This window comes from Impatiens glandulifera, chromosome 3, assembly GCF_907164915.1.
Source record: "Impatiens glandulifera chromosome 3, dImpGla2.1, whole genome shotgun sequence".
Taxonomy (NCBI): domain Eukaryota; kingdom Viridiplantae; phylum Streptophyta; class Magnoliopsida; order Ericales; family Balsaminaceae; genus Impatiens; species Impatiens glandulifera.
This window is the reverse complement of record NC_061864.1, coordinates 5127590-5152402: the sequence shown is the minus strand read 5'-3', so window position 1 is coordinate 5152402 and position 24813 is coordinate 5127590. Positions and strand designations below refer to the sequence as shown.

The following is a 24813-nucleotide window of genomic DNA, read 5'->3' as shown; positions in this document are numbered from 1 at the left end:
TAAATGTTAAAATAATACTACTCAAATACTTTTAACACTTAAATTATTTTTTAAAATATATATTATATAAATATTATATATAAATTAGTTAAAGATAATATATATAAATTATATATATAGATAAAAATAAATGATATATATTATTTATTTATTAAATAAAAGATTTAATAATTATATAAAATTTAATAATAATATATATAATATTATATATAAGCGATTTAATAATTATATATATAAATATAAAATATAATATTAAAGATAATATATAAAAAAATAATATTTTAAATTTAAACGGTTAGATTTAACTAAAAAGTTGACGGAAGGGCCACAGGTGACCTTTATAAAAGTTGAAGGGGCAATTTGTTTCAAAAATTAATTTGAGGGCCAAAAGTGAGCGATCGAGATAGTTCGAGGGCCGCCTAGGTAATTTGCCCTATAGAAAAAGATTAAATATTTTGAAAATTCATCCCATAATAGAGTTTTATTTTTGGTAGAACGCAAACAAGTGTCACCGTATGCGTTGACAAAATATTGATAGTTTCCATGTGAGACATTGCTACAAGTTGTTCGCTAAGATGATTCTATATAATTTTTATTGGGAAAAAACTTTGGGAGTTAAAAATTTCATCAAATATCTCGTTCTTTGGATGAAGCGTTATTCATGGTGAAATTCTATCAGATGATATGTTTATGAAAAATGTTGTATTATGAATAGTCGTATGTATCAAGAAGAGGTTAAATCGTCAACTCAATTACTTTTGCATTGTCGAGAGTGACTAGTATTTGAAGTTTTTTGTGGAGTATTACTAAGATTCATTGGGTGATGTCCGAATCCGTAGATAGTTGATGAGAAGTTTCAATTGATGCGGCTGATATGACATACCTACATATTTGGGTTACCATCCCAATTATTCTTTGGTGGACTACCTAGTTAGAGAGAAATCGTCGAACTTTCAATGGTCGTAATCGTCCGATGCGTATCATTCATAATACTATTATTAAAATAGAGATTTTATCGGAGAGTTAATCGATTTATGGGCTCGATAATTTATTTAGTATTATTTTTTTATTTTTATTTTCATATCATTATTTGTCGATGTTCTTAAACGATTTTTTTTCATTTTTAATATAAATGGACATTTAAAAAAAAAAGAATAAATATTTTTAAAATTTTTTCATATCAAACAAAAACGAATTGGTATATTATAAAAGAAAAAGTATATTTTGTTTTAATTGATATATTATAAAAGAAAAAGTATATATATTTCTTCATTATTTTAATAGATCAATTTTTTTTAATATCAAAATTCTAAACCCTATTATTATAATCAAATAACTTTCTAGTTTCAAATAATGTTCAAATCAAATTCAATAAATGAATGTGTATTATTTCCATTAATAAATAAAAGATATAAACTACAATTGAATTAGGGCTTGAAATCCCTTGTATAATGAAATTATAACATAATATACAATCTAGTCCTTGAACTTTTTACTATTTATAATTTTCACCCGAGTTACAAGTTAAAACTTAAACAAAGTGTAACAAGTCAACAATTAGGAGGCAGCAGCAAATATAAATGACATCTGAAAAGTTATACAAAATATCAGTTTTTCTTTTAAACCAAAATCATTATTGTGTATGCACACATCAACAGTCAACAACACCAGGCAAATAACACCGACAATATAGAGAAAATTAGACACAATAATAATAATAATAAGGAAAAACATCTACAAACTGACCCCGCCCGATTAATAAAAGTGTTTTTCATATTTCCTTTTTTACACTACTTACTACTACTTTTGGGTTATACTGTTTTTGCCATATTATTTTGTATATATATAATCATCTCTTCATCACTCTTCTTACTTACTTACTTACTACACAGCGGCAGCCACCAGCAATCCAGCATTATGACCCGACAAAGAACTCCGAGATTTATCAGGGCTAACTAATACTAAAAACACAACAATAAACACAAAACTCAGTATGTACACATACAAGAACACTCAACAACATTAAATACAAAGTTTTCGTTTTTTTAGACATTTACCTGAAATCAATTTTCCAACTGCCACCGTTCCATGGCCTATTATTGGTGCCAGCCATTCTAAAAACGGTCAATCAAAAGAAGATTTTTGGACAAGATGAGCTAGCGTCTGTGATGATAAATAACATCTGGCAAGGCTTGTGGACGAGGCCTTGGCCTCATTACTGTTTCATCGCTATGCCTTATCCATTCCGATAGCTTCCATGGCTTCTGCCATTTCCATTTAAACTGTACTAGCCATTGGTGATGACTTCTCTTCCACCTCCATAGTTTCCCACCTTGAACTAGTGCCAGCTTCTTCATTGACAGCTGTGAAATTGGAACCATCTGCAACCAACAAACAGTTTGGGGTCAAGTCTTTCAATCATTTTAACATTGTACAGAACTAAGAGATGAAAAATGTGGATTATTTAATTGGGCTTTATTCGATTTTGGGTGTAGATTATTGAAAATTTAATTGTTTGGGTAAAGAAACATACTGAAAAAGATTGATTATAATATTTTGATCGATGAGGGGACAATATGTTATTTGAGATTAAATTAAAATAATGCTGACCGAATACAAGGCCTTTGGTTAAAATGTTACAAAAAGATGAAGTAAGAGTGTATTTTAATTGATGATTTGATTTATAAAGTGATGGAGAAGAAGAAGATAAGTAAGTACTTACCTTTCGTGCTTGATCTGCTGCTAAAGCTGCTGATTCTCTGATGGAAGAGCCATTAGCGACGCCTGCTGTATATTTGAGCTGTTTCTGAGCAGGAAGAGACATTGGGGACAATGGACTACTACTTAAATCATCAGCAAAATGCTTCAAGGAATTATGAGAGATGGCGGCCTGTTTTTTTATCATCATGATGAAGAGGAGTAAGTAACGAGTTTCTATTAAAAATTCAACTACATAAACGGATATAATAAATCTTACTGGGGGTGGAGTTGAAAGTGCAACTGCCTCAGCTTGTTCTCTTATTTTCAACTCTCTCTCAACTTCCTTTCTCCTTGATTCGCTCTGTCGGAGAACACCCACCAGCTCTTTCATTTGTTCCTTCATTTCCTTCACTTCAATATCTCTCTCCCATGATTGGCACCTGGTTATGTATGTACATTTTCATCAAAATAGGAATTGAATAGAAGTCATAGTTCACCTTCAGGATAGTAACATTGAATAATCATCCATCATGATATGCAACAATATCATTTGACTAAGTGCACAACCCAATTTGAAAACACTTTTTTGCTGTCAGGATGTGCACATGAGAAAATGCCATATATTTGAGTTTAATTTATATACATTAGAAAATGTAGATCAGACTAATTAGAGAGGATATGATGGTTGAAAAATGACCTTGATTCCGCAAGAGAATTAAACATATATTGAAGTAAGATCTTTGCTTCGCCCATTGAGCGCAACTGGTTCCATTTCCCACGAGTACCAAAGGCGCGTTCACGTTCTTCAGCTTCTGATAGTTGTGTAGCCATTGCCACAAGCGAGTTTGACGAGATGCTTAACATATTCTCGAGAGAAGATATTCTTGACATTCTGGCATTCGGTGACATGGAAGATATTCTGTACAATACAAGTACCAAAAGTAAGATAAGACGGGTTTCCTAGTTTCCAATTGAAGAAACAATAAATATGACTTTTGTATTTAGTAGGAACACTACATTACCTAGCAAAACCATTCTTCCCTCTCGGAGGACTACGCCCCTTTGCTGCAAATTCATCAACTTGTTTTAACACTGCTAACTCTTCTGCCAATGCGGCTCGTCTGAAGATGGAATAAGAGGTTTTCAGAAATTATTGTCTTTGCAGAGAGAATCTTCTTTTTAATCAATGTAAGTTAAGATTGAAATAAGTGCTTACACTTGACTTTGTTTCTCATATTCATAGCGAACTTCATTAACATTGTCCATGACTTCTAACTCATGATCAAGCCAACGTTGTAAGGCTTTTTCATTGTTCTGGAAATAAATCGATCCAGAATAATAATCAACTATCTGGAAATGTGTTAAAAATGCTCTAAGGTGCAAAATGTGTTATAATATTATATAATGCTTACCTGAGCGGTTGTTCCATTTCCGTTTGTACCTGAAATGACAAAACATCAGATGTCGTAAGTAGAAGTATCTTGTCACCTATATTTTAATTTTAGAGAGAAGAAAATATACAGGCTTTCCTCTAAAATCCTTACAAAAGCTAATCATACGATACCTATATATAGTTTATCTCTCCTTTTTCAAGAAAAATATATACAGTTTTCTTTGTTCTTACTTTTACGGATAAAGGCAATATTGTTTTGACCTTTGTTTTGGAATTCATTTATTGAATTCACTGAAGCGAAAATACCTGAATTATCGCGTGCTGAAGATTTTCGTGCCTCTAGCAACTCCTTTAGCCTCTTAGTAGCCATTGCAGCCTCCTCTGTTTTTCTTTGAAGAACCTACAATAGAATATCTATCAGAATGATAATAAAAACCACTTAAACGTCAATGTGATTCAGAGAAACCTCCAAGGCTCCAACTTATGAAATCTATTTGTAGATTCATATTGTTGTTGTTCATTCAATCTTCATGCACAAAAAATGATGGTTGCGTGTTCAATTAGGGAGAAAGAAGTTAACTTGACACATATTGAGATTATCTCATCTATCATTTAGGGTTAGCTCAAGAATATCTTGTAGCAAAAACATTTCCTTAAGTTTTGGATGGGAAAGTAAGGGCTTGTGTATGTGATCTTATGCTTTATTGGTATTAATCCTAAACACCCCCAAAAAAAAAATCCAGCGGCTTAGAGAGAAAAAAATGCCAAGCGATTTTTTTGTGCTTATGGTCGTCTTCAACACCAGGAAACGCCCATCATTTCTCTTTCGCTATTTGTTGCCAAAGCTTAGTACTGATTCTCTGTTCGGTCCTGAACTTCTTCTTATGAGATTAACCATTTGCTTAAGTGCATTAGTGATTGCTGTGTACTGGTTTATTACTATTGTTTGTTGTTATGCAAATTCTTAGGAATTAGGAGGTGATATCGCCTGGGATTCGCCTTCTCCAATGGCTGGCATGCGTTCGTCCAACGTTCTAATTTGAGCCAGGGGTATTTAAAGTCTACTCTAGAAAAATTGAGAGCTCTCCACCTAATGCTACCTACTACCACGATCAAGAATGTGAAGGATAGGTACTCTGCTAAACTTCTTAGAAATAACAACAAATCGAGTAAGAAAAACATGATTTCTAATCCATCTCTTGGAAACAAGGCCACTTCGAAATCAAAAGTTAAAAACTCTCAAGACATGTACTCTAACCTTACCTAAAATAGAAAAGCCTACATCTCATATTACCATAACTAAGGGAAAACTTACCATTTTCTGGCGCTGATTTAAGGCTTGCAGTTTGTGCCTTTCATACTCATTTCTCCTCCCTTCCTTTCGTAACTGCAGCACAACAAAGATCAGAACATGATACAAAACCAAACAAGATATTTCAGAGAAAATTAATAGCTTATACAACCAAAACATTTATAAAGACCAGAAAGTGAGTCTACGTAAATCATAAACTATGTTCAAGGTCAAATGTATCTTAAGATCTAAGCAAAGCATCATGAACGAAGATGCACAACTATTATTTTTTTTTTTTATGTGGCAGCTAGGTTCTACAACTGAGCTGGCAGCTCTACCATCATTTAAGCTAGTGATGATATATTGATATGCAGTTAAAAATCTTGGTTCTTCCTTTCAACAACCTAATATGGACTGATACAAATGAAAGCTTCTCCATCTCCTAGAACTTCCTCTCTATCAGTTCCAAACATTTACTTGCTAAAACTCATTTTACTTGAAAAATAAAAATCATGAATAACCAAAAATACATGGAAAAACTGTCAATCCAGAAAACCAACAATAAGACTCGAAAATAAAATAAATAAGCACCTGCAGGAGTTCTTTTTCTCTAGAGGCCTTCCATTGACGAAATTGTTCAGCTTCTTGTTTCATTCTTTGTTGCAGTTGAACCTATAGACAACCAAATATTAGCCACACAAATGGCAAAAAATAGGACAATGAAGATTAGATCATGTTAGAGTTGGAAGTAACCTTTTGTGCTTTGATGTATTGTATTTCTTCTTGCAATCGTTTAGCTGCTTCATCACTCTTTTGTTTTTGCTTTAAAAGCTGAACCTGGTTTTCTTGTTTTCTCCTAAGATCCTGAATCTGGTATATGATAATTGAAGGGATGTTGAAGCTTATGTTAGGCAAAGATTGAATAAACATAATTTAGTTCCATCATAAACGATATGATGGCCAAGCTTGTAACCTGTGCTTCTAGGGATTTAAGTTTTTGTGTGTGGATATCTTGCATTTTCTGTGTTTGCCCATCATTGTTAGCAGCGAGATTTTCAACTTCAGCCAATAACCGATCCCTTTCTTGCTGTATTCATAAAACATAATAAAATAAGAAAAAATAATTGCATAAAAGTTAAGACTGATTGGTTAATTTTGAATAAAAAAACCTGAACAGTTCTTTTTTCTTCCTCTAGTTCCATGATTTTCTTCCCAAAGTGCTGCTTAAGGGCCACAGAACCAAATAGTTTCATCTCCGACTGAAGAACGGACATAACATGCAAAGTTCATAGACAAAGAGAAGAGTTCAATAATGCAAAATGAGCATAGCATCTACATTTTGATTTAGAGGATGAATTTATTTTAAAATATTTTTCAAACCTAACCTCTTTCTGTTCCAATCGCCTGTTTAGTTCATTTAGTTCTTTATCCATTGAGTTCTGTAGAAGGGTGTGTTCCCATTCTTTTTCTGCTTCTTCATCTATTTCTCCAGGATCACCTGTAAAATAGAAGTCTCCTCTGAATAAACTGGAGCACATTCTTGTTTCTAAGTAAACAACAATCTTCAAATTAATAGTTGATTATTTCTTGATAGAAGGTAGACGTTACTCTTACCAGTTATGCTATCATCCATATGGTAGTCAGAAGAATCAGTGCTTTGCAAATCTCTCTTAAAGTCCACACTCTTCATAGAACAGACATCACTGACCTATAAACATGAATGGACCCATAGCAAAAAAATCAATATTCAAGCAAAATAAACATTAGAAAAAAGCTCCACCACAGCAAATTACATGAAACGACAGATATATATGTATATATATATATATATATATATATATATATATATATATTATTTTTTAAATGGTCATGAAGACTCACAACCGACAACCTTGTGGCATCACTGAGCTAAATGAGAATTCCAACGAAGATAAATATCTAAGTTAAGAAAAAACACATACAAGCTCATCTGTTTGACAGTGCTCCCGAACACCACATCTACTTTGATATTCGTGAAGCTGGCGGCATAGATCGTCGTTAGTAGATTCAAGCCAGGTTATCCTTTCTTTCAGCATCTAAATAGGAAAACAGTAGAAGTATGCTTCTTGTTAGTATCAGTCCAGAGGATAACTGGAACAGCATTACAGATGAGAAAAAGAAAAGAAAAATATCTGACTTTGAAATAAAGAAAGATAAAAGTTGTTTACCTGCATTTGATCTGACGAACCTCCATTTCCACGAGCACAAAGTTCTGCCTGCAAGTATTCTAACTGTTGGCGCATTTTCAACATCTCACTGGACAATGGGTCTCTATTTACCTGCTCAGGATACGTAGAATTCCTTTAAGACACAGAGGCTTAAGCAAGAAAAAATGTATCTAAACAGACACTCAGGCTGCTCAGGATGCGTAGAATGCCTTTAAGACACATAGGCTTAAGCAAGAAAAAATGTATCTAAACAGACACTCAGGCTGCCACTTACAACAGGCTTATTCTGAATGTTCCGTGCACGGTTTGCATATTTCAATGTGTTTAGAGTTTCCTCCGCATTTATATCAGCAGGACTAATGCAGGCTGAAAAGACAATAAGTTAGATAAGATAGGACTTTCTAAATTGAAAATGATAATTTGAAATTTCAGAAACACATGCAGAGGCAACTAAGTGAAAGAAGAAAACATTATGAGACTGTCGGGTTGATATAAGAAAACAACAGAAAACGAGCATCTTAGAAATAAACAAAAAACAGGAACATCAAAGTTCAAGTTTAGAAAATCATCACCAATTTCAATATTCTAATAGTGAATGAAATTCACACTTCAAAATAGAAAAGTAGGAGATACCTATCATCACAGTTCTGCTATTGCCACCTAAAGAATCCTGCAAAATTTCAAAAGATCAGAAACGTGAGAAAGACAAAGTTATTGCTTTGTCACATTAACGACACAATACAACCAATAAACGAAACGTAGGAGCTTGCTAAACCTGCAAAAGCCGAGTTAGTTTACTGTCTCTGTATGGAACATGAAGACCTTCTTTTCGCTTTTTTTCGTCACCAAGTGCACTAATAACATTTCCAAGTGCGAGAAGGCCTTTGTTAATGTGGACACCTGTTAAGCAAATCAATAACATGTCATATAGCAAATTTCATAATTTTTCCCTTAATTGGTCTCAGAATCATATGAATAATTACATCACATAAGGTTGTCTAAGTCTATAATTACCTTCTTTGAAACGCATGCCATCTGATCCAGTTCGTTTGGCTCGCTCAGATCCAGCAAGGTCTACTAAATGCAATTTGGCACAGAGATATTCTTCGGTCATACTCTCACTTAAATTGCCATTGCCATTGCCAGGAAAAGCAGGATCAATCTTATGCATTTGCTCTAATGTGATGGTGAAGATCGCATGCGAGCGACTGCATCAAAATTAAAATCAAGCTCGTGAAATCTTCTTCACCATTATAAAGGAAAATATCCTTAGTAAGTGACAGCAGAGAGGTTAAACCTTGATTGATTGTTCATGTTTGTACTTCCAGTTGCTCTATTCAAAGAACCATGCTCCAGGTAGCTGGACATCTCTTTTAACGTTCGCACACTGACCTCAGTAGAACCAGCAAGCGTAATAACACCATTGGAGCTCTCGCGGATTTGTATTGGAGGTTTCCCTGGAATAGATACTTTTCCTACTTGTCCATTTATATTATCTGATTTATTGACTGATGTTGGTTCCAGCAAGTCACGTACTTCTTCTTTTAGGATCTTGAAAGATCAAATCAATAATATAACCACGTGTTAATAATATAAGTAACATAAATAGAATAGCTTCTTAAGAAGATTATTCATAAGTAAACTTTTCGCCAGAAGGAATTAATGGTAGCCAAGGATCATTGAAGGGCCAACTGTGTTTACCTCAATGAAGGAAACATGCAATTGGTACTCTCTTTGATGCTTTGAACTCTCGATTTTGCTGAATAATGCCTCCATAACTAGAGGAATTATACCTGTCCTGGATTCATCTCTAAAGCTAGTTCCCATTGTGTACGTTTTCCCTGAACCAGTCTGCAGAAGATAATAGATTTCATCACATCATGAAGTGAACTTGGAGAAATTATCAGTCAATTGATGTATTTACAGTACAGTTCATACCTGGCCATAAGCTAGAACAGTTGCATTATATCCTTGGAACAAACCATCAACGAGTGGGGCTATACACTCTTCAAACATGAGAGATGGAGAAGAAGCTGTACTTCCATAGACTTGATCAAATGTGAACGAATGCATACCTAGTTGTACCTGCACAATCAAGAGATATCAACAATTGAATATCATCTCAAAGGTTAGAGAAAGTAAAACTTTAATCTGATTTAAATAAGAGCTCGAAAGAAACAATCCTTTTCTATCTTCAAGTATAGTATATTGAGATCAATCAAAGCATTCTCTATAACAACATTTAAAGCTCATTTCTAGTTATAGTATCCTATATCAACAACACTAGACCTGGAAAGGTTAGTATATAAAACGAGCTGAAAATAGGTCTAATAAAGAAGGAGGTTATTGTGATATTCACAAACAGAAATCGGAAGCCATTTTAAACTCAACACTCTCACAATAGAAGCACTATCATCGGACTTATTCATGAGAAAAAGAGAAAATCAAAGAGTGTAATTGATTAGGCGAAAGTGTTTTCTTCTACGTGAGAATTTAAGAATCGCGAAAACAGCAATGAAGTCAAAACATGCAGGACTGGATGATTCCTTAACGAGAGAAGTGAATCGATAAATTAAGCAACATTATTATGATCCAGATCTCTAAAAACCTCTCCGTCCTAAAGCCTAATCCAGATTTTCAATCAATCAATCCGTAGGCCTCCTCTTGAAACAATCACATTCCGAAGACGGACATTACCTGAGGCTTTCCATTAACGACAGTGACGCAATCCTTGCATCCCTGGAGTTTCTCATCTCCGATGAGCGGCCGGATGTGAACCGCCACTTTAACGCAGCAGTCCTCAGTGTTCGCTTCCATCGGAAGCTTAAAAAATCAGGAGAGAGATAGAGATAGATAGAGAGAGAGTGAGAAGCCACGAAGACAGTTACAGTTCTTTGTGAAGGTGAATTCAGTTTGGTTAGCTGGATAGAAATTGTAATAAATATCCTGATGAAGGTGGAAAACAGAGGATTGGAGAGCTGAGAAAGTGAAAATGGCGTAGCAGAGAGCACAAAGGAAGATGACAGAGGGAGAGAGAGAGTGGGAAGGGAGGAGGAAGAAGTGGTGGAAGGCAGGAGACAACAAGTGGTATAGAGAGAGAGAAATATAGAGAGAGAAAAGGGTAGTTGGGGGAAAATAGAGGAAAGAGAGAGAAGAGAAAGGGTAAAACGAAAGCTGAAAGAACGACAACAACAACCACTATCATTTTCCTTTGCATTCACTCTGCAATCAGCAGCTTCCTGACGGGAAAAGATTAAACTTCGACCATACTCTTTCTCGAAATACCCTTCTTCTTCATCAACGGCTCTCCGCCGACTGAAATACAGTTGTCTAACGTCCCCCTCTAAATTACTTATTTGTCCTCCCTCAATATTACCACTAAATACTAACTACTCTACTATATAAAAGTGGTCCCCACTAATTTGGTTAATTATAAATATAAAAGAAAAAAGAAAAAAGAAAAGAGGGAGGGGGTCGTCTAGACAGCGCAAGCCACGTGATCCTGAGAATCGAAATTCACACGAAGGAGAGTTTTTCGCCACGAGGTGCCAACCTTTGATCCATTGCCCCTCGCCCTGCTGCCTCCATTATCTCAATAATCTTTCCTCTATACTTTCAAATAATTGATTTTATATATTTTCTTTTAATAAAAAATTAACTTGAAAATAATTTTACTTGGATTATAATTAGAACGTGTGAATTTAAATAAATAAATATTATTAAATTTGTTAATATATATACATAATTATTAAAAAAAAAAAAAACATTATTTATTTAAATTAGTACCCAAATAAAATATTTAAAAAATAAAAAAATTCTCTAACCGAGCAACTCCAAGATGGGTTTCCAAAAAGATAATTGAATTCATATACATATTCTTGTTTTTTTGTTTGTTTGAGTTATTTATTAAATTATATTTTATTTGACTGAATTGATAAATTTGATTTTTTTTTTTTAACTATATAGTTTAAAACTGTTTAATGTTAAAGTTATGTAGAATAATGTTTAATCTTATTGGTTTCAAATAACGTTAACTTATTACATACGTGACATTTATAAATAAATAATTAATGTTACTCGTTTAACTACTAAATTTTAGCGAATTTAGAATTTTGAGTACCGAATTTCAAAAAATTGATAGTTACAACCCTATTAACTAAAATTTGATAGTTAAATTAGTAATATACATTATTTATTTATGAATGTCACGTAAATAATAAATTAACGGTGTTTAAAATCGTTAAAACAAAATATCATTTGGTATAATTTTAATAATAAAAAGTCTCAATTGTGTGGTTTGAAAGCTAAATAAAGAGTAAAAATTTGATAACTTTGTCTATTTTATTTTAAATAAATGACATAGAATATGAAAAATATTGATAATAAAATGTAAAGAATTAAAAATTTAAAAATTGTCTCTCATATTAAATTTTCAAATAATGACTCACTGTCATTTTTTTTTTATCAATATTTTTCTTGTTCCCTATCCTCATTAATTTTTTAATATCTAAAATATGAAATAATGGTAATATTGTAAATATAAGTTGGAATTTTTTAATGAAATTTGTAAGGTTGACAATGAATGTAGGATATTTGTAAATACAATTCCCCAAGTCTAATTGGACACATGTTAAGAATTAACTTTAATATACGAATTTTTTTGGTTAGATCAAAAATTCAAAATGGTAATTATTATTCACTAGAAATAAAACAAAAAATAAATTAGACCTTGCTCTTAAATTAATATACAATAAAAATTCACCTAACATGATACAAAATATAATAATTAATTAGTTAACAGTTTATTAAAAAGTATGAACAAAGAAATATCTAAGTCAAATCGACTATTATAACAACAAATTATAATTATTCATGAGAGATGACTTGTACACACTGGTCATCAAAAAAACATTACACTCTTCATTTCAAATGGCCATCTAATCAATTACAATTTATAAAAGAATAAACTTGTAGATATTTTATTTTAGCTAATCAAGATATAGAGATGTGAAATTCCAACTATTATTGTCTGTTGAATATAATTGATAGAAAAAACAGAAAAGGTATATTGTAATAATATTGTTGTATTATATTATGCAGATTTGTTTAAATGATAGACAATAATATATATTTGTGGGTATTGATAGATCTCAATAATTTGTATAATTTTGTCATATATTGGATACTAGTATATATATTGTCCTAAACTGGAGTAAGAGCAAATGGGTCCATGGGGTGCACCAAAGATGTACCATACATTCATTTAAATCTAGATGAAACAATAATTTGATAAACAAATAATTAAATTAATAAGTTTAATTTTGATTTCTTAGTTTTATTTAACTTAAGTAGGAATGAAAAAGTATATTTTTATTTATTAAAATAATAATTTAATTAAAATATAAAATTATATAATGAAAATATGACCGGTACTATGTGTTTAGGAAAAGCTGCATTTGGAGAGGGAAAGCGACATTAATGACTAATGAGAGAGAGACCCACACTTTAAACATAGCCAGCTGGTGGTCTCCTACATCACATGGCAAATATAAATAATATAAATAAATAAATAAATAAAATTTAAAATTTAAAAATAAATATATTTATTATATTTATTTGGGTATGTAATGACTGATGATGATGATCAAAGGGAAAGTGGGTCCCAACGCCCAAGATGGGGCCCACTTTCATCACAGACTTCGTCTTTTAAGGAAGGGAGTAAGCTTTGGTAAATTCCTTACGATAGTTATTTTATGAATAGTTATATATGATTTCCCATAAGATAAGAGGATGAATTATTTGAAATTATTTTATATGGCCTAAAATAAATAAGACCAGATCTTGAGGTTCTAATTTGGAGTTATTTTAAGTTTTGTAAAGCTAACAAAAGTCTATTTAGTTAAAAACAAATATATATTTTTACAATTTAAGTGGTAAAAGTCTTAATTAAGAGATTAAACATATTATGTTCAATTTTTATTAAAAACATTATAATTTAAAACATATTATGAAATAAATCTTATTAAAAATAAATACTTTAATTTTTTTTATTTTATATAAGTAAAAAAATTAATGAATAAATGTATATTTGGAATATATTCTATTATAAAGACAAAGGAATGGAATCATCACTCTTTAATTTGAGTCTCTTTGATATGGATTATTTGTGTGTAGGTTAGGTTAATGTAATTTTATAAAACAATTGTAGGAAATGGTAGTTTGTTTAGATTTTTAATTGATTAAATTATTATTATGCTTTTATATTTAAAAATTATATTTAATAAAAAAAATATATTCATATTTTAGTTAATAAATTAAATAACGTTCGAAATATAAAAATTGTAGATAAAAATATCACGTCACCTGATAACCAAGCACTTTATGTTCGGATTAACAAGTTAAATTTTAACTAATTTCAACTATATCAATATTAATGTTGTTATGTTTTATTTTTTTATTTGAATACTTTTATGGCATTTAGTGTCATTTAATGTTAATGATTATATGTAAATAATTTTATAGTTTATAATAGTAGTCAACTAATGACATTCTTTGGATTCATTCATTTAAATTTATGATCTTATATTGTAAAATTTTCAAATAATTTGTCATTCATCTAATTTAAGGAAACAATAAATTAAAATACTTTCTGTTATATATTTGTAAATTAAATAACTTAAAACTAACCATGGTTAGGATTTAGGAACAAAGTAAAACAAATGATTTTGACTTGTTACCAAATAAAAAAATAAAATGAAAAAGAAATATATATAAAGCAAGTGATCAATGTTAACAGCATCTTCAAAGTGGAAAGTGTATATTTATAATTAGGATAATTAGAACCTTTATAAGGCATTAAGAGTACAAAGTGAAATGACCGACCAGGGCTGACCTTAATCAAATGTGAAGGGGCTTAATATGCAAAAAGGGGGTGCCCCAACATCCAATCATACCATGCATAGGTCCCATATGGATCTAATCTAGCTCATTTATTTACTATTATCTTTATCTTTTTTTCTTTTCTTTTTTTTGTATTTTCTTTCTCTAAATTTTTTTTATAGTATCTCAATACCTTCATGATTTATTAATACGGACGAATTTTATCTTTCTTTATGATTATATCATGTGAAGGGTTGGAACCTCATGCATTTTATGCACTTCACATCTTGAACAAGTGATAAAAAAAATTATTATTAATGCCAAAAATGTTTTCTCATCAAATGGGACATGGATTTTGACTAAACTATTTAATTGGAATTTGATGTCGTATATATGGATTGACTTTAAGTTTTTTTCATGTTCAAAATATGACCAATTTTTTATTTAATAAATAAATTATTTTTTTAAAAGAGCATGATCTATGAAAAAGAGTGACTGTCTGTATGTAGAAACTTTGTTACCATATGTGAAAGACAAGAATGTGCATCACTTTTGCCCAAAATTAATTGATCATCTTACTTTGAATAATGAATTGCCAAGAAAGAAAGAATCTTCTAACTTAATTAATTATGAAGATATATGCATACACATGATAGTTTGTGACTTTATATATTTTATTCATTAAATAAAAACATACATTTCAAACATGATATAACGCGTATATATATATAATCAATAATAATCAATTTTAGAAGCTGTTTTTATACTATAGTTTAGAATCATATATATATTTTTTTAATTTAAAAAATTAATATAATACCACTCCAACTTAAACTATTTTTTTAAATGAGAATTGATTTGGTGACATTTAAACAATATTTAATAAAACTGAAAATTATGATCTAATTAAGATAATATTTTTAGTAATTAAAATAAGCTTTAATGCATTCGCTGAATCAAACTAAACTATGTGTAGAGAAGATAAAAGTTGAATGCAAATATTGGTTTATAGGGGTAGGGTTTTTATCGTCCTTAATATTTTGTTAAGATTTTTTGGGTAACATATTGATTTGCCTTTCAAGGCTCTATGAAAAATGACTTAATTTGTTAAGGGCGGTGATGTGGTGGATGACTTAATTCATTAGTCCTTTTCAAAATGATATTTTGTTTTCATTTTTTTTATCACAATAACAATTACATTTTAAGAAAAGTAATGAGTGGAAATAATTAATATATATATATATATATATATATATATATATATATATTATATGATAAATTGAACTCACTAGTAGCTCAAGTGACAAAGTAATACATATAAATTAAATGTTATGAGTTCAATTCTCATTTATAACACTTTAAATTGAAGTGAATGTCATGATTGTGGAACATCATAACTTTTTATATTAAAAAAAACTAAAAACAAATATTATTTTAAAAATAATTTTGAAATCAAAGTTGAATAAGAAACCTAAAAAGTTAGAGCATTTTGTAATTAGCTATGATAGAAAATAGAGAAAATTTGCATTTAGCATTATTTGGTTGATGTTGTTTAATTTGTAAAATGAATGGTTAAGAGTACCACAAATAGGTTGTCATTTATTTTCCTACACTCATATAATGTAATGTATTGCATATTTGTTTGTTGCACCTTATAAGTCAATGGTGATTATTTGAGAATTTATGGTATGTTTGTTTGATATATATGTATTATTTTTACTATTTGTTTGTTTGAAAAAGAAAAAAATATAGTAAAAATAATACATATATATCAATGAGAATAGTTATTTTTACTATTTCTGTTAATGTGAATAGTTATTTTATAAATGAGAAGTTGAGAAAGTGTCAACTAAAATCATACAAAAGAGTATGGACAGAACAATGCAAGAAAAAGAATTAAAGAATGGAAAAAAAGAAAATATGATCCTACCTAACCCCGTCCAAGACAAGCTGTAAGCAACAATTGAGTAAAATGATATTTATCAACAGAAATAAGCAATAAACCAACTCTTTTAGAAAATACGTGTTTATCTCACAAAAAGTTTGCAAAACTATATATAACTTTAAAATAATTAATGATAGTATTAGTAACTTAAGAAATTTTGTCTTGATTCTATTTAATTTCACTTTTTTAGTTTTTATATTGATTCGGCAATGTAATTTGCTTTTTGAGTTATTGATAATTTATTATTTCTTTTGTAATTTAATCTTGTTAAACTTGTGATCAAAATTATATATATTGTTGATTTCTATTGTATATGGTGTCACTTTAGATTTTTATGGGACATAGTTTATTATATATATATAATAAAATATAAATTTAAAAAAAATCTTTATATATATATATATATAATAAAATTTTAAAAACTATTAAAATTTAGATTCTTAACAACTAATGCATTGATTTTAATATATATTTTTAGAAAAGAAACAAGGAGTCTCATTACACCTATTCTAACATTATTAAATTCTATATATCATCAAACTCTAGGCTCTAGCTAATCTTTTTAGAAATGTAACCAGTTAACTTATGCATCTTATTGAACAAACTAGAAGTAATCTTAATAAAATATTATCACTTATAAAGACGACTAGAGACAATTCAAAATACCAAAATTTATTCATCCTAATCTTTTTTAGCGATCGATCAAGTGACAGGATATGACCATATACCTAAGAAAAATCCGATATTGACACTGAACTTTCGTGACAATTCTGTACAAAATTTTCAAAGGAATTAAATAGAACACATTTATCTAAAGTTTACCCTCAATACTATAAGGTTAAATATAACAAAGGAATACTTTTGGAAGTTCATATATAGTCCTTTATTGTGGAGATGAATTATATTGTTTATTTTCACAAAGTCAACTGCTATAAACTGAGAGTTATTATTGTCCAAGAAGAATGATGTTTAATTTTCATCCCTTTATTATTATGAAGTGGTTGCATTTACATATACACTTACACATGGGACCATTAACTAGAGTGGCAATAAATTAAAAAGAGAATAAGTGTAGTAGGAGTAGCACTATTATAGGTCGAATAACAGCAAAATAAATTGATGGAATCGTAAAAACATAGCCATGCATTGATAGCTGCATATATTTATTTCTTGGTGGAATTAATTTTTCCTTGAGTCATCTCCAATAACACGCAACAATTCATCGACAATATTTATGCGTGTAATTTGCTTGTTTAATTATAATGTACGCATATGTCATCGATCGAACTTATAATTCACGAAATATCTTATATACATTTAGAGTAGTTAACAAATAAATGTTATCAAAGCGTTAGACACAGGTTTGGCATTGGTATTTGATTGAATTTAATAATAGTTATATAAAATTAATTAACCAAGATATTTTTTTAAAAGATGAAATCGTGAAATGATAATATGTTGTGCTATCTTTCTCCGGTTAATAAATTCTAAATTTAGAAAACAAAAAAGAATGGTAAAATTACTTTAGGATTTATTTTTTTTTAATAAAAGGACTGATACATTTAAAAAAAAAATAAAGGAACTGTAAATTCTAGATTAACCTTAATTAGAATATAGAAAGTCCAGCGTAAAAAAGAAATCGCTGCTAGTTTATATTACGTATATAATCTCAAAATACTTTACTCTATCTTAAATGATCTGTATTATTGTATTATAGGTTTAATAAAGGAAAAAAGCTCACTTAGACGTATGTACTTGTACAACTAGCTCACTTAAACGTATATACTAATAAAAAGTCATTTAAACGTACGTACTATCAAAAATTGGCTCATTTAGCCTCTTTTAATAACCATGGTTAACTTTTATTTTTAAATTTATATATTTATTAATTAAATATTAATATATTTTCTCTCTCTTTCCTTTTCATTTATTATTTCATTTATTACTAATAAATGAATTCTCTATTTTTATCTTTTTTATAATTTTTTATTATTTTTATATGATTATTTATGATTGATTATTTTAATTTTATTTTATATATACGAGCATTCATCCTTAATTATTTTAACTATATATTTCTTTTTTTATATATATCTTTTTATATTCACATTAATTATTAATTATTTTAAAATTGTTTGATCCTAATAATTGAATATAACAATCAAAATTCTTTCAATAAAAAAATTAATTAATTAAGAATTTAAGAATTGAATAATAATAAAAACTCATTCATCAAACACTAAAAGAGTAATAATCAAATATTAGACAAAACAATTCTTTTACTACTAATATAAGTCGTGAATAAAAATTAAATAAAAAATTATTAATTTTATTTTTATTTATATTAAACTAAATAAGAAAAAACCCTTTTTCATTTTTATTATATTAAATTAAATAAAAAAAATCTTTAAAAAATATTACAGTGAAACATAAAATTCATAAAATAGTTGTTAAATTTTTTTAAAAAAAATGAGAATTTAAGAAATATGAGAAATGAAAACTAATAAAAAAATGAATATGAAATATAAAAGAGAAATTAATATTAAAATAATAAAAAATTTAAAAATAAAATAAATTACTTAGTTTAATTAATGAAAAAGAAAGAGAGAGAAAATATATTAATATTTAATTAGTAAATATATAAATTTAAAAATAAAAGTTAACCATGATTATTAAAAGAGGCTAAATGAGCCAATTTTTGATAGTACATATGTTTAAATGATCTTTTATTAGTACATACGTCTAAGTGAGCTAGTTGTACAAGTACATACGTCTAAGTGAGCTTTTTTCCTTTAATAAATGTTACATACTTTGGAAATGAGACAATTTCAACCAAATAAATTACAAATTAAATATATAAAATAATTTTAATAAGAAAAAAAAAGGAGATGGATAGAAAAGAGGAAGGAGAGTGGGACCATATATGTATCTAATGAAAAGGAAAAGTAAATGATGGAAATAAATATTAATAATAATATTGATAGATTGGGTGCTTCGTTCTTTCTGGTAAAAGGTTAGCGTCGAAGCTAACGGTAGGATTTGATAATGGAGTAGATGAGAAGAAGTTGTTATGGATACAGTTATGCGGTGAATGCGTTTATCATCTCCATCTTATACATATTTCATTTTATGTTGAACTTTTTTTTGATTTGTTCGATTTTTAAAAATCTGTATATTCTCTAAAAAAAATATATTTTTTAAAATTATATAAATTAATATTTTAATATTAATTTTTTTATAATATAAATAATAAATAAATATAAATATAAATTTTATATTATATATTTAATTGTATTTGTGGCACAATAAAGTAAGATTGGGACATATGATATAAATATCATCCGTTTATCCCGACTAACTTAGAAAAATCGCCCTATCAGAATATTTTCGGATCGAAACAAATAGAAAATATAATTGTGGTAAAGTGGGAAGCGTCTTCTCTAGTAGCTGTAAATTTAAATTCTTTATTTCTTCCATTATATATATGATATTCCTTGAAGATGAATCAAAGATAGAGAATGTTTGAATTTGGTGACGGTGGGGGCTTTGAGAGAAATAATAATATTGCTTTAGCTTGCATTATACCACAAATAATTAATTAAGGATTATATATATATATATATATCGAGCTACGACAAATTAAGGGGACCTTGCTTAATTAATTTCTTGCAGCCATGGAGTTATTATCAATCAAACTGTGCATGGAAATATATAACAATTAATTAAATAAACGCTTATTATATATTTGTAACATCAAAGTTAGTGACGGTTCCCTTTCAACAAAAAGTTATATATATATATAGTGGATGGGTGAATTAATTAATGGAGGAGATGATTTTTATTTATTTATTTTTACTTCTTTTTTTTTAAAGTGAGAGCCAGTTATACTACAGATATATAATTTCCTTTTTTTTTTGTAAGGTTGATCTAGTGACACGAGGAGTTCTTAAACACACTTTACTATTTTAAAAGAAATTAAAATCTACATGCACAAAGAGGTTTACATTTTTTCATAATATTAAAAAAGCTAGCTAATTATTTTAAAAATAAAACTAGTATAAAATAAGTTTGTGTAATGAGTTGTCATAATTTAATATAAAAATATTGAAAATATCAAGAGAAATGTGTTCATTGAGGTTCAAGTTCTACAAAAAATAACTTAGGTTAACATGGATTTGAATGGATGCATGCCCTTATCTTGATATTAATTATTTAAGTTATGGGATTTCAATTCTCTTTATTTTGTTTAATTATATTTAATGTTTCTTAAAAGTTTCTTCTTCTTAAAGAAAAAATCACGTTATTACATTTTTATTATCTCAAACATTTTTTTAATGTAGAAAACTGACTAGCAAAATTATTCACAGTAAAAACATCTTACATCCACATACCTGATTCTTAATACGTTTTCACTCTTATCATGTCATTTAAACTACCTTATTATTATCTTGAACATTCTAAAACTTTCTAAAGTACCATCTTGGTAAAAGTGTAATTTGGTTGAATAAACGGTGACAAATTAACAGAAGATTTGGCCCTTGATTTAACTAATTACAGTATTATTAATTTGGCATGGTGGATTTACTTGGAACAAAGCATGCATGCACATGCAGTTTTCCTGCTTTTTGATGTATTTTTCTTGAAGACTCAACAACAACTTTAATCTAGTTGGCCACGATCCACGAGGGAGGTTTACAGCTTTAAAGGCAGGCAGCAGGCAGGCAGTCTCGATCACACATGTTAAGATCACAAACCCTAGCTAGCTAACTTCATGGATCCGATTATATATTCTCTGATCACTAGCTACTATATATATATATATAATTACCCCACTTACACATTCATCAACATCCTTCCTTACCCACACCCACATGCTTTCTCTTTTCAAAATTCCCTTCTTTTTCTCTTTTTAACCTAATATCTATATATTATCTTTCTTTCTCTCATCCCAATTCCTTCACCTTTACCCTTCATTTACATTTTCAATTAATGGGTTTCTAGGGAGTCAGAGATGAAACTATTTTAAGTAAAAATTAGAAAGAAAAAGATGTATTTTTTTATAAACCCTACACCCATGACTTATACTCTAAAATTCTTTAAAATGTGTTATATATCTTAACTTAATAAAATATTACAATAAACAGAATTACAAACCCCCAAAGTACTTAAAAGAAAGTCAAAATATAGAAAAATAATAATGGGTTGCAAAAGAGAAGCCATTATATATTTTGATTACTTGATTAGTGACATAATGAATGAAGACTAATTAATAATTATAATCTCAATATACATCTAATGGGTTTTTCTTTAATCAAGTCATTATCATATTAAGTAATATAATCGCCTAGCTAACAATTTATATATATAAGATTATGTTGTCATACTGCATGATTTTTCTTTCTTTTTCTATGTACTCATCATGAAAATGGCCCTATTATCATCTAAATAAAACTAAAACATCATTTAGATAATAATTATTTTTCATGGTTATTTATTAAATTAAGTGTGGAATCTAATTACATAATCATCACATTTTCACTATTACAAATTTAATTTAAAATATTCTTTTTAAAAGTAAATTATTTTAATTTTGTATATAAAATAATCGGTTAATTATATGTTAAGAAATAAAAAAGTATCCTTGACAAAAAAAAAATCGATACATATTTCAGTACAAAATCACACATTAACAAACTAAAATATGATAGGAAAAAAACTTATAAATTACAACCATCAAAACACTTGATATTGTTTAAATCAAAGCATAAAACCAACATTCATAAAACATTTACACCATTCAAACCATAAATTTGTTTCTCAAATAAGAATTTTTTAATACTTTTCTTTTACTGTTTTTTTTTACGCGCGTTTCATATATATATATATACATACTTTGTTCGATCTTTTAGCACAAAATTACTTTTTAAAAAAAAAAAATACTTGGCTGTAGATTTGTCTAATTCATTGTCCATTGTTCTTCCTTCCTGATCTTGTGAAAAGAAAGGTGGGAGTGGAGACATATCATGTGCAAATATTCATAATTAACTTTGATAGCATAAGGGCTCCCCCCAACAACTTTAGAATTGGTTCCCATTACCTATTTTCAACTTTCCACATATTATTTTCTTAGTTGGGTAATTAAACAAAACTTTATAAATAATCATAACATTTTTGCTCTCTCCACTTATAATCTCTCTTTATTTACAAACCCAATTATTAAAAAAAAAATACTCATCATTTAATTTGAGTAATATGTCTAATAAAAATACTCATCACACAAACATTTTGTTTTATATTGTACAAATATAATTTTAATAAATTATTCCAAATTTAACACAGCTAACCTAACACCGACCGGTTTGACTAGATACTTGTAAATATAGTCTACAATATTAGGCAATCCACCCATTGGAATAAAATAATCACATTTCATTAATTAATTTCCAACAAGTGACCCACATAATTCATAACTAATTAATTATACCTTATAAATATCTAAAATATAAATAAATAAATAAATTTATTTAAAAGTTTATTTCGGGTTGTACCAAATTATGATGACAGTCCATGAGAGGCCAAATAAGGTCTAATAAAATGCTACTAAAATAAATAATGGGAGGAAGCATACTTATATGTGTTTTTATTAAGGTGTCAGAAGTGGATAAGAAATATATATCAATGTGAAAAGACATGAAAGCAAACAAATAAATAAATATTATATAATATGATCACTCTTTCTGAGTCTCATTCTATTTAGGGCTAGCTTGCTTTCAATATATATATATTTAACAAGTTTAATATTGTAACTTATATATATATATATATATATATATATATTATAATATTAGCTAGGCAAATGGGTCATAAAAGTGAATGTAACTAAAATTGATCTTCATATTAAGAAAGGTAGGTTGATCATATGATGCTTAATTAATTTGGAAGACATTTCTTTTGCATAGGGTTAAATAATATTTGTTAGATCCAGGTGCTATATAACAATATATAAATAGATTGATTTCAAAATTATTATTTTTTTAAATATGATTAAATAATGTTAAATTCATATGCACGACTTGTTATTCCTGCCCGAAAAACAGCTTGCATGATTGATTGTTATTTTGGATTAGATTTCTATTTATTTGGTTGACGTTTCATTTGGTTGATTTTTGTAATTTATGACAATTCTGTTTTAAATATTTTTTTTTATTGATTTGTGATTTCAAATAAATGTGGATTAATAATAAAAGAGAAATGATTAGGGAGAAAATTTGAGATAGAATAAATATGCAACCTAATTTGTTGAAAAAATAATATTTTTTTTTCTTCTCTCCTCACCCTTTTATCATTTTTTACAACTAGTGATGTTGTGACACGTCATTCTCTCTCCCAAATTTCTTCCTTTACTATTCATCTTAATAAAATAATTGCATTTTTAAAAAAAAAAAAAACATCTTACTTGGTTTATGTATCTATTTTATTAAATGAGTAAAAAAGATGATTCAATATACTAAATTCATCCCTAAATATTTTATTTACAAAAGACAACAAACCGACTAAACTAAATCATTCTATTTTTTTTTTTTTAAATTTAATATTAATATATTAGATCTCTAACACTTTTTAAACCAATGTTAAAAAAAATACATAGAACTCAACACTATCACATTTCGAGTTGAACAATTTATTTAGATATATTCCTGAAACTCTAGATATACTCTATGTGTTATATTGCTTAATTGGATCAATCTAGCTATTGAAAACATTCACAAATTAAACTAAGTATTTGTTATTGGCAATTTATGAAATATTAGTTTGTTAGATGTTTTTGGAGTTAATCAATGTTTCATGTAAACTTTTCTACACCCATAAATAAAAGAATTTTAAAAAGCTCCCTATATTAAAAAAAATGACTTAGGGTTAGAAATTTCATATATAGACATGTTCTCCCAATGTACATTAAATTATTGGATTTTGTATTAGTTTTAAGTGTTTTTTGAGTTCACTTTTTGGGATTGTATTTGTATAAACTTTTTTTTAACAGTTAGACAAGCATTCAATAATGGGACATAAAATTCTCTATGAATCAATTCTTCTTGCCTTTCTCTTTATTTATTTTTTAAAATTCCTTAAATATGGTTTAAGATATGTGTACTAAATCCATATATAATAAAGAAAAGAAAAAGGATTGATTAAATAATTTAACAAAAGTCCATTCTGAGTTTTTATATGGGCCTGTGTAGATAAGGGAATGTGGGTTAGTACAATAGAGTTTAGACCTACACAGCAATGTTATCAAGGAAACCGGAGTTTACGTAAAATCGTTAAAGGCATAGTATCATAATAACATTTTTTTTCTAAAGCTTTGAATATTTCCGTAATATCGTTAAGGGCCCAATAT

At 28.4% G+C, this 24813-nt stretch overlaps 1 protein-coding gene across 1 annotated transcript; it reads right to left on the bottom strand.

Moving 5' to 3' along the window:
• Window positions 1-1617: 1617 nt before the first annotated feature.
• LOC124928690 (kinesin-like protein KIN-4A) lies at window positions 1618-10718 on the bottom strand. The gene is made up of 26 exons (XM_047468946.1): window positions 10289-10718; window positions 9530-9676; window positions 9293-9442; window positions 8889-9142; window positions 8606-8799; window positions 8367-8491; window positions 8225-8261; window positions 7866-7957; window positions 7592-7702; window positions 7346-7459; window positions 6999-7092; window positions 6770-6882; window positions 6554-6643; window positions 6358-6471; window positions 6138-6254; window positions 5976-6056; window positions 5409-5480; window positions 4400-4493; window positions 4113-4141; window positions 3917-4014; window positions 3723-3821; window positions 3398-3619; window positions 2978-3140; window positions 2723-2890; window positions 2058-2381; window positions 1618-1961 (listed from the first exon to the last, which is right to left on the bottom strand). The coding sequence occupies exons 1-25, from the start codon at window positions 10406-10408 to the stop codon at window positions 2157-2159; spliced, it is 3123 nt and encodes a 1040-aa protein (XP_047324902.1). The 5' UTR covers window positions 10409-10718; the 3' UTR covers window positions 1618-1961; window positions 2058-2156.
• Between the last annotated feature and the right edge of the window lie 14095 nt (window positions 10719-24813).

Excerpts from the sequence above, each read along its gene's own strand:
- LOC124928690 (XM_047468946.1), bottom strand. The coding sequence starts at position 10,408 with ATGGAAGCGAACACTGAGGACTGCTGCGTTAAAGTGGCGGTTCACATC. Across the intron at positions 4,494-5,408 it reads TAAATCAGCGCCAGAAAATG|GTTCTTCAAAGAAAAACAGA; the intron begins GTAAGTTTTCCC and ends ATTCTATTGTAG. Across the intron at positions 4,015-4,112 it reads GAAATGGAACAACCGCTCAG|AACAATGAAAAAGCCTTACA; the intron begins GTAAGCATTATA and ends ATTTATTTCCAG.